This window comes from Pinus tabuliformis, chromosome 8, assembly GCF_031772625.1.
Source record: "Pinus tabuliformis cultivar Carrire ecotype Pingquan chromosome 8, CPIR1, whole genome shotgun sequence".
Lineage (NCBI taxonomy): Eukaryota > Viridiplantae > Streptophyta > Pinopsida > Pinales > Pinaceae > Pinus > Pinus tabuliformis.
The window spans coordinates 531,563,098-531,575,041 of record NC_142294.1 but is presented as its reverse complement, the minus strand read 5'-3'; the positions used below and the strand labels follow the sequence as shown (position 1 = coordinate 531,575,041).

At 38.8% G+C, this 11,944-nt stretch overlaps 1 protein-coding gene across 1 annotated transcript; it reads left to right on the top strand.

The window, feature by feature from the left end:
- Positions 1–7,586: 7,586 nt before the first annotated feature.
- LOC149236497 (disease resistance protein Roq1-like) lies at positions 7,587–11,128 on the top strand. The gene is made up of 2 exons (XM_089372413.1): positions 7,587–8,251; positions 9,717–11,128. Exons 1-2 carry the CDS (start codon positions 8,010–8,012, stop codon positions 10,522–10,524), a joined length of 1,050 nt encoding a protein of 349 aa, XP_089228539.1. The 5' UTR covers positions 7,587–8,009; the 3' UTR covers positions 10,525–11,128.
- The last annotated feature ends 816 nt before the right edge of the window (positions 11,129–11,944 follow it).

Below are 11,944 nucleotides of genomic sequence, written 5' to 3'. Positions count from 1 at the left end.
TTGATGCTGTAGGGAAGGCGACACTGTTGGCGAACTTTGAGATCTTTGTAACATCCCTTAACGACGTTTTTTTGGAAATTTGGGGGCAACATGGGTCCATGGACCGATGTTGCCCTTCCCAAAGTGGTAGTGCTCGGATAGATCTTTCTAACGAGCTATTGTACGCGTCAAACGAAGATCGTATGCCAAAGCTACGACCCCGAGAAGTTGATGTACCAATTTACCCAAACGGGGCCCAGAGTTTGGCGTTTCATCTTCTAGGGTGAGGTTTTGGAATGTTAAGGGTTTTCCATTGTTTCTCGACAATAAATAGGCCTTCGAGCCTCATTGTAACACAGTTCAGAGGCATGTAGCCACCACATCTCTTCTCAGAGATAAGCTACCATCGCCCTAGCTGGTTTATTTCCATTACTGTTTGTAAGCATATTTCAGTGTTTTACATTAATTAAATGAAGTATTATTTCCGCTGCATATCTGTGTTTATGGTTATCTCTGTAATTTGTTGCGTTCCTGTTTAAATCTGGATCAGTGGTCCACAAGAGTCCCACTCATAACACAAGTGAGTGTCGGACCAAGCAGTCGCTGGTGGCCGAGTTGAAGGCTTCTGAATCAAATGCATGTTCCTATCCTAAGCCATAACCTGACAAGGGGAATGGCAAAGGGAAGCAGATCATTGATGCGGATCCCAGCGCCACTGTTGCCACTGCCAAGATCCAGAAGAATGAGCCTGAAGACCTAGAGAAGGGGGAGCGCCTTTTCCACTCACAAATGTGGGTGAAGGGTTCACCGTTGTAATTCATTGTTGACAGTGGGAGCCAGAAGAACCTCGTTTCAGCAGAGGTCGTGAAGCGGTTGGGCCTACCGACTACACCACACCCGCAGCCATACAGTATCGGGTGGCTTCATGAAGAACGAGATCTCAAAGTCCGCCAACAATGTCGCCTTCCCTACAAAATCAAGCCCTTCACAGATGAGGTATTGTGTGATGTTACACCTCTGGATGTTTGTGATGTACTATTAGGCCAGCCATACTTGTGGAGGCGACATGTTGTGTATGAGTCAAGGCCTCGTGCTGTCATTATTTCTTTGAATAATTCATTATACAGGATACCAGAGGTAGCCCCACCTACTACCACCTCTTTGATCACTACTAAGAAAGGCAGCAAGCTCATCTCCCAGACCAGGAAATTCATCTGTCTGGTTCACTCCCAAAGTAAGGGGAAGATCGTTGCTACATCCATGACCCCCACAAAGGGTTCTTCCACGCAATAGCAACAGCAAAGGGATACGGTCATGACAGAACACAGGAACAACTTCTCCTCACCCACAAGGGTACCACACAAGTTTCAGGTGGGAAACAAAGTCTGGTTGCATCGACAGAAAGAACGCCTTACAAGAGCCCATCAAAAGTTCCAACCACGTCGACATGGTCATTACACCATTACTAAAGTTGTGGGAAATAATGCTTTGAAGCACAACATTCCTCCATTCCTTCGTCTGCACAAAGTGTTTAATGTGTACCGCACTCGACCATGCTTCTCACCATTACTAGACACATCAGAGATTGTAGAACAGCTCACCAGGGACGAAGTTCAGCAGATGGAGGAACTCAACGCAATGGGGACCATTGCTTCCTAAGGGGGGAGGAATGATCCAGGTGGATGTTGGTGGTCACCCACCTATCCCATTTGGACCCCCACAACTGTCTCTTTCAGCTTTGTCAGTTTCCTAAATTGTAGCATAGTTTACTATTTTTAGCAGTTTTTCGAGTCCTGAACTTCCGAAGCCGTTTTGAGGCCCTAAATGACGTTTCTTGGGAAATTTGGGGGCAACATGGGTCCATGAACTAATGTTGCCCTTCCCAAAGTGGTAGTGCTCGGATATATCTTTCTAACGAGCTATTACACACGTCAAACGGAGATCGTATGCCAAAGTTACGACCTCGGGAAGTTGATGTACCAATTTACCCAAACGGGGCCCACAGTTTGGTGTTTCATCTTCTAGGGTGAGGTTTTGGAATGTTAAGGGTTTTCCATTGTTTCTCAACAATAAATAGGCATTCGAGCCTCATTGTAACACAGTTCAGAGGCATGTAGCCACCACATCTCTTCTTAGAGATAAGCTACCATCACCCTAGCTGGTTTATTTCCATTACTGTTTGTAAGCATATTTCAGTATTTTACATTAATGAAATGAAGTATTATTTCCACTGCATATCTGTGTTTATGGTTATCTCTGTAATTTGTTGTGTTCCTGTTTAAATCCGGATTAGATCTTTGCTTCCTATTATACCAAGAAACTACTGTTGACCCAATACTGAAGATTCCCCCTGATGTGCTCTTCCTTTCGGATGCACTCCCTACCCAATTTTCATCTGTGAAGCCTTGAAGCTTCCAACAGAGTTTGGTTGGCTTAACCATTACTTGACTAAGCTAGTTAACTACAAAACATGTGTTTGATCATGTCTTCACCAAATACATAAGTGAACCCACAAGCTGCTTGTAAATAGTAGCCTCCACTACTTCACTTAAAGTAGCATCTTCCTTCTTCCATTTCCCTACTAGAGGAGTCTCCATGGGTTTGATGCTCTCCATGTGGAACTTTTTCAGTATCTCATTGGCATACTTGCCGTAAGAGACAAACAACTCCTCATCTCCTTGCCATACTTCCATACCAAGGAAATAATGCATGAGCCCCAAGTCCTTCATCATGAATTCTCTTGTAAGATCCTTGTTGCAAGATTTCACCAGCTTCTTATCACATGTTAGAATTAAATCATCGACATATAATACTATAATCAATAATTTACCTTCAACCACAATATGGTAAAGGTTCACATCTGCTTCACTTTTGGTGAAGCCCAACCTAGTGAAATAGTTTTCAATCATGGTGTACCAAGCACAAGGTGCTTGTTTCAATTCATATAGCACTCGCTTGAGTCTGCACACATGTGACTCTCTGTTGAAGGTCTTAAATCCTTCCGACTGCTCAAAGTACATCTCTTCCTAAATCACTCCATTGAGGAATGTTCTCTTCACATCCATTTGATGTATATTTCATCTCATCTGCATTGAAAGTTCTAGAATAGATCTGGTTGAAGAGTACCTTGCTACTAGAGAAAAGGTCTCCTCATAATTAATTCCCTCCACCTGAGAGAACCCTGTGGCCACAAATATGGCCTTGTGTTTCTTGACACTCCCATCTGTTGCTTGATTTACCTTGTAAAGCCATCTGGAACTCACCACTGACTTGTCAGCTAGTCTTGGGACCACTTCCCAATTTAACATTGTTTCTGATAATGAAATCATACTCCTCTACCATGGAATCAACCGAGTGGAACACCAACAACGTCACGCAAGTACCCGGGGGGAGAAACGAGCAAGTAAACGGCCCGAACAGAATAAGGCAGCTGACGAAACAACAACGAGAGTATGTGTTCTCAAGGGGACTTAACATGCCCTACACCGGTTGAACTGGTCACGATGCATGGAGGACACGTGTCACATGGTGGAGGACAAGTGTCATACGACACCTCACCTGGTTTACATAGCATAATGGTTGGTCTACGTCGACCCGTTCACATGGTGGGGTTGTTCCTCATATGTACACGCAAGAGATTATGAATTGGTACCTAGTTGATAATATGATTCCTAGGAGGTCATTCTCAGTTGGGACGTGATACAATTAGATCCATGGCGAATGGGCCATGAAGTTGGGTTGTGGTGGAATTGGGATCTAGGAGGATCTGTTGATGGCAAGTTGATTCAATGGTGAGATTGGGATCCAGGTAGCAATTCACATGCCAGTGGGTCTATTGATGGGTAGTGGACCCAGAGGTTGATATGGTATCCTCGCATCAGGAGATCCTTGATTGGATGATACAATGGCATACTATGATGATTCAGTGGTTCATATGGTACCCCTGTATTGGTACGCGTTTGCTTCGAACAACCATACTGATAGGCAACTATGAATTTCTTGAGGGCAAGCAATATCGGGGTTGAAGGATTTGTAATATTCTTTTTTCTTGATATGTTCAAAATGGATGGGATTTGTCATGGTATTTACCCATGGTATTTGTCTTTGTCTTTTACAAGAACAATAAAAGAAAGGCATCTAGAGACTCCATCGAACCTATCAAAAGGGAGAGGAGATAGGCATTTGGATCATATTGAGTTTGTCTATCCTATTGAGTTTTTGTTGAGAACTTGGTGTGGCTAGTTTTAGTTGATCACTGGGACAAAAACCCCGCAGTGTAATTTGTTTAGTGGATCCATCCAGGGTCCACAAGTGTGCTTTAGTTGGTCGAGTCATTTGATGAGTAGTCATACATGCCATTGATAGGGGATTTAGTATGACTTGTATGAGCATGTATCTTTGTTTTCAATTATTAATATAAATAAGAGGTTGTTGTTTTAGATCCCTTTGTGTTAGGTATTTTTTATTGAAAGCATTTTAATTAGAAAACTAAAATGTGTCAGATCTATTAAAAAAAATTGGCGTTTGGGACCTTACATTCCATGGGCTTAGGTTGTGAAATATTTTAGCGGAAATGAAAAGATAAAATGTTCTTGGTGTATTAAATTTAAGAGAGACACTCCATTTTCTAAAGAGGGAAGTACCACTTTTCAAGTTAGTGCGCTGGTTCGCCATGTAGAATAAAAAACTCATAAATTTTCTTTACAAATTTTGGAAGGATAAAGCAAATGGAGTAATCTTCCAATCACTAAACACGTAGAACTAATGTTAGACGTTGAGGAGGAGAGAAATATATCAGTGGTTGAAAACATGTACTTTGTTGTTATACATGATTTATCTTTAGAAATGTATCAGTCAATATCTGACTTGAACATGTATAAATGTGCTCCAAACATGTCTTTATCAAATGAATATTTTGCATACACAAACACGACATCATGAAAATAATTTCTTCAAGCTGCTAATGTGATGTATTTAAAACATTTAAAAGATACGATATTACATAGCCCATTTTAGTCAATTCTAGTTGATGAAAGCATTGATCGAACTATGAAACACCATTTGATTGTTTATATTACATATTTGACAAATGGAGGAAGAGGTCAATGTGTAACAAAGGTTATATATATGCTTCATATAAAGGATGGAACAACTTAGTGGATATATGATGCTCTTAAAACTCTTTTAGCATAGATGGATTTATCTTTGAAGAAGTTAGTTGGTTTTGGCTCAGATGGTGCATCTTCCATGAGGGGTATTCATGAAGGTTTATCTTTTAAGCTTCATCAAGATGCTCCTAATTTATTAGATATCAATTGCATAGCTCATAGAGAATCATTAACTACAAATGATGTTTCATCTCATTTTCGAGAGTTGTAATATATTGACAAATTTGCAAACAAAGTTTATTCATGGCTTGGGAAATTGACAAAAAGACATGGAGAATTGAAAGAGCTAATGGGATCATTCCAAATCACTAAGCTAGAGGTCTTACAAATTCATGGAATTAGATGGCTTTCTAGAGGAAAAGTCATGGAAAGACTTGTTAAAATCATGTGTGCTTTGTTAAAAGATTGGGAATCAAGGGAGAAAAAAATGTATGAGTTGGCAACAATATTTCAAATGAAATTTTTCATCCATCTACTTGTAGATGTGTTAATTGAATTAAATAAGTTGAATAAGAAGTTTCAAGAGGATCATGTTGATATTACATCTATTGGCACTACTCTAGATGTTTCTATCAGCATGTTTCACAAACAATTTTTAGGAAGCAGTTTTAGGGCAAGTGCAATCCACATATCCTCTTTTCTAATTAAAGCACAAGGGGGGACCCTTGAATTTGTGGATAACATAGGTATGGTACATTTACATCCATTGAGGTTTGAAAGTTTGCCAAAGATGCAAACATCAGGGACAATAGATGATTGTATTATTTTGGGAAAATGTTTTGTTATGAAGATGATTGAATCTCTAGGTAGCATGCTCAAACTAAAAGATGGCTGAAATGTTTATGTCAAAAATTTAGTGTTGGGGAATCACCTATTGTAGAACTGCTAGAAGTTTGGGTGAAATGGATGAATTTATTTGTACTATTTATAAATCATATCCCTAAAAACATATGTTTGGAGCATGAGATCTATGTGGAGATGAACCTAAATTGTATGAAGACTTTCCATATTTGATGCAATTATAGCAAACAATTCTTGTTATTCCAACAAGCACAACAATGTGTGAAAGAGGCTTCTCAAAATTAAACGAGATTAAAAACAATGATAAATCAAGACTTTCATTTGAGACGCTAGATATGTTGATGTTCCTCTCTTTTAGTGCACCTCACGCTGTAAATGAGGTACATCGGAATGTTATTTATGACGTATGGAAACAAATGAAAAGTAGAAAGCCTCTGTCATTGTGCAAATAGATTGAAATTTTCAATGATGTAAGTCCAAATATTTTTGAAAATCATCTAATGAATGAAAGAAACATTTGCTTGGTTGTTTTTTAAATAAAATTTGAGAAAAATCTTTCCTTATTTACTAGTTTTATTGAAATTTTGGGGTATTTTGATGTAATCACAATCTAATTTTTTCAAGATGTATAGGTTTAGAAGGGCATTACTTTATTTATGCATTTTTTTAATAAAAGGTTTATTTACTCTACACTTGTCAATTGAAGTACAATTTTTTTTAACGTTTCATCCTTGAAAAGTTAGATGAGTATATACTCTTCCAAATGAAATTAATACGAGTACTTCAAATTTGATCACTCTCATCTTTATGAAAAAAAAATGAAACCACTTTTCTTACCATTGGGACCATTCTAACATGAGATCACTAAGTGTGCTTATCATCTTTATTAAAAAAACAAAATGAAACCATATGACATGAGATCACTAAGTGTGTTTGTCATCTTTATTAAAAAAACAAAATGAAACCACTTTTCTAACCATTGGGACCATTATGACATCCAATCAAATTTGATCACTCTCATCATTATGAAAAAAACAAAATGAAATCATTTTTCTGACCATTGGGACCATTATGACATCCAATCACTGAGTGTGCTTGTCATCTTTATTAAAAAAAACAAAATGAAACCACTTTTCTGACCATTGAGACCATTATGACATCCAAGAATGTGAAGTTATCATCAATGCCAATTGTTTTACATATGAATGAGATTCATAACATTTCATCAATGTCAATTGTTTTACATATGAATGAGATTCATAATATTTTGAGAATAATCAAATGAATCAGAGCACAATTTTGCCTTGAAAACAATGGCAATTTGACACAATTTTAAATTTAGTAGAAATTTTTGGAAACCAAAGTTATTATTATGAAGCTTCAAAGTTTTGAGCACCCAAAAATTCTTTATAATGTGTCAAACACTAAGATCAGATTTTTTGAAAATTTTCACCCATAATTTCACCCTATAAGCAAAATTGTGGGCTCCTTAGGGAAGGCCATAAAGCCGTAGGAAAATGAAATCTGATCTGCTTTATGTCCAATCAATGCGTGGTATTGGGTCCGTGGGAAGATTCCAAAATTCAGTGAGGAAATTCCTTTGATCTTTAATGCTTTATCTTTAATCAATGCGTGGTATCTGGTCCGTGCTAAAATGCTTTCCCAACCTCTGCAACACATCTTCAATCTTTACTTCTTTGTTATTCTCTATCCACTGGCCTCCTCTTCAACATCCTCCTAACCTCTGCAACACATCTTCAATCTTTACTTCTTTGTTATTCTCTATCCAATGGCCGCCTCTTCAACATCCTCCTCACCAGGCGAGAACGAAAGCTATGTGTTTGATGTTTTCATCAGTCATAGGGGCGCCGATGTCAAGAAAACCTTGGCCACCGATCTCTACCATCGCCTTCGCATGTATTTTTAGATGAGCAGGAATTGCGTGCGGGAGAGAATCTGACCCCTCAAATTGAAAGCGCCATTAGAACAGCCACTGTGCACATACCAATTTTTTCTCCAAATTATGCGTCTTCGAAATGGTGCCTGGATGAGCTCGTACTGATGGTGGACTCCATGTCAAATTTTAAGTCCACCGTTATCCCGGTTTTCTACGGTGTCAAGCCTGCAGAGCTTCGGTGGACGCAGGGCGGAAAGGGAGTCTACGCTCAAACCCTAAGCCAACTTCAACAGAAAAAAAATGTTGATGGCCAACCGAGATACGACTCCAACACACTTGAAAAATGGAGGAAGGCTCTCTCTGACGTTGCAGAAATAAAAGGTTTCGACGGAGAGACGTATAACAGGTGAGAACACCACCCCTCCATGTAAATCTTAGCATTTAAATTTGCTGAATTGATAGATAGATGGCACTGTACCTAGGCATTTCTGCACAGTGAAGTAGGCAGACTTGCCGCCACTTATTATCGGTTTGCATTTTATTTTGAAAGGGAATGAAAGCAGCGAAGATGATTTTTGCACACGTGGTAGCAATAAGTTCTCCTGTAATAAGATCAATAAAATCTCTTGGAAAAATAATTAACAAATAAACAAATATTCCTGAGCAGGAGAAGTAAAAACAGAGCAAAAGCAAATGAAATTCATAAAATTGTCACAGTTATAATGAATACTGTTAGATTCTTCGAACCTGAAAAGCCAAAAATGCATAATTTCGTGCTTCAATTAGTTCCCATTCTTCTAAGGCATGCCAAGCGGGGGAACAAAATCAAAATGTGATTAAATCGTCTGATGGATGCAGATAGACCATGTAAATAGGGTTAATCACAAAGATCAAATAGGATATCCACCTTCACCATTCACGCTCGACCTACCCCAACCCCTTCACATTGCCACAAACACAAGCACCACCACCATGACCGCCACAGGTCTGAGCACAAACACAAGCTCAAATGCAAGGGCAAATTCAAGCACCACTGACCTCACCATTTTCCACACCACAAACATCACAGATTTCACCATTCCCCGCACCACAAACATCACAGATCTCACCGTTCCCCACACCATCATCATATAACTAATGACATTTTCAGCCCCTTCCATCATAAACATCATGCCGCGTTTTACTGACATGCTACTCTACCCCACCATGGCTTTTTCAATCACCCCATTTCTACCACTCCACATGAGGGCTTATAAGTTTTGTGACTCCCCCACACTTTGATAATATTCTGCACTACAGCTTGTTTATCTACAGGAAAGGAATAATCAGTACTTTTAGACTTTGGTTGCTTCTCTACAGGAAATGGATAATCAGTACTCCTAGACTGTAGTTGCTTAGGCGGGAATCAGAGCCATAGATACTTCAGATCATTGAATACATTTCACTACTTTGTATATGTATCAGGCATTGAACTATATGTAGCATGCCATGGAATGTGTATTTATTTTATTATCTTTGAATTTAATATGTTACTCAATTTGTGCACATGAATGTATGTTTCAATTACTTGTATGGAAAATGCTGGCAATCGGTTTTTGTTTGCATCTTTCATGGCAATTTGGAAAATGATCTCTTAATACCAGCAACAAATGAGTGCGCCCTATTTGTCTCTAAATAGGGTTAAATTGTTAATCATAAAGATCAAAGAAGATTTAAATTACATATCACTCAATTGTTCAGAAATTCTTCTTCCCCTTCATGTTTCCCAGGCTTTACTGAGCGCTTGTATTATTTGTTAGAGATCTTTAGTACTGCCCTTCCAGTTGAAACCGGTTCTGCGTTGCTCAACCGCTGTTCATGTTTGGTTTTAGTGTGAAAACAGGGGTCAACCTTCCTGTGGTAGAGCAGCTCCTTCAAGACGTGGTGGAAGGGGTGTTGAAAAATGTTAAAATACCGCGGTTTGTGTCAGAATATCCAAAAGGCTTGCAGGAAAAACTAAGAGAATTTGAAACCAGAGTATCACTGCAGTGGGAAAGCGGGGAGACTAGAGTTATAGGAATTGTGGGTCTTGGTGGGGTTGGCAAAACTAATCTAGCAACAGAGTTCTATAACCATCAAAGATCAAATTACAAACGATATTGCTTTTTGGAGGATATCAGAGACAATCCTTTAACTACTTTGCAGAAATACCTACTAAAGGACTTAACTCAAAAGGACATGGAAATACGCAGCACTACTCAAGGTAAAGGAAAGCTCCGAAGCTATCTCCCATCTTCTGATTCTCTCATTATTTTGGATGATGTGGATCATATTCAGCAGTTGGAAGCATTACTTTATCCAGCCAGGGATGTCCTTAAAACCGGTAGCTTAATTTTAGTGACATCCCGCAATAAGGATGTTCTCACAAGCTCCGGCATCCCAGAGTCATCCATATACATTCTGAAAGGCCTCAATCGACGGCACTCGCGAGAGCTCTTTTGCTCGCATGCGTTCGGCCAGCGTCATCCCCCTGCAGAGTTTGACAAAGAGGTTGAAAAGTTTTTGGATTTCTGCCATGGATTACCATTATTCATTAAAGTGATTGCGTCGCTTCTTCGTGGCAAAAATGATTTAAAACTTTGGGAAGCACAATTCGTAAAATCTCCAACATACTTCCGGATGATATACAAGGCAGGCTAAGTGCGACTCTCTGCCGTGGCTCCACAGACTCGATTGGGAACTTAACGAAACTCCGAATTCTTGACTTGGCCTATTGTTCCAATTTACAGATGCTACCCAATGTTGAGCCGCTGAGTTCGTTGGAGAATCTTATTGTGTTTCGATGTCCCCAACTGCAATGGGATGCTGGAGTAGTCGAGCAGCTGCGCAGCGATTGGGAGAAAGCTTTATTGAAGAAAGCTGGCGAGAAGTCTCCAGTGATGAAAGCTCCAGTGAAGAAGGTTCCAACAAAGAAAGCTAAAGAAAGCATGCGTTGTGTACACATTTACCGTTCCTGAGGTTTTGGCCGAAGTTTGTTGACAGGTGTGTTAGTTAAATTTTGTTCACGGTACGATATGTCTCATTCCAACAAATTTCTTTTGGGTCAATTAAACAGCAAAATATGTCCAGGAAAATATTACAGCACTTTCATCATTACATTCGTGGTCAGGTGGCAACAGTGCGCTCTGCACGCTGCCTACAGAGCTCTGTCATTAACCTCTGAAGGCATTTAATTAATCATAAGGTTTGCATTTTATTTCAGGTGGAGTCAGGGTTGGAATTTCAAATCTCTTTTGCCCGTCAAATGAAAATTTATTGACGTTTTTATATTTTTCATGCCTTTCATTATACCTTCTATGCAAAGTTGTGAGTGTCAACTTCTTCTTATAGGGAAACTTTATTTCAACTACTCTTGCATCTCAACTTTCACTAATCTCTCTAAAAGTGTCTTGTTTTTTCTTAAGTTAGCATATGTGCTTCAAAATAGCATACAACCACACTTTTAAGATTTTGTAAGGCTTTTCAGCTTTTTGGGTTAATAGTTTCGATTATATACTTAAATTTTAATATGTGAAAGGCACTAAAAAAGGTCAGATAGTTAGGATGATGAGGATCCTCAACCATTATTGGATGAGATGGTGTTCTGCATCCCTTTAAGCATATTAGACATGGAAAACCTGCATCAAGAGAAAAATACTAAATGGATGTAACTAGTTGTCGAAGAACCATTGCCCATCACAAATGATTTGTTGGCTAAGCCCAATCATGACACCTTTGATCTTTTAGCTAAAATCTATGATAACTTGTGTTTAAAATAACAATAATTATGTATATTGTTAATGCAACCATCAAGACATAAACTAATACTTTTAATGGTTTTCGTATTAAACTTTGGGCATGTGATCTCTTTCAAATTTGCTAAGTTTCATCTACAAGATGGGATGAATAAATAGTTTGTTACAACAATGAAGTGGACAGAAGTATCATCCTCATTGTGAAAGGTTTGAACTAACATTGCTAACTTTTGATAAGCATGATTCTAGGCAGTGAGGGTTATTTATTTTGACGACAAGGGCAAAATTATGATAATTTTTACAACTAATTGAGGAGCCTTTTATTA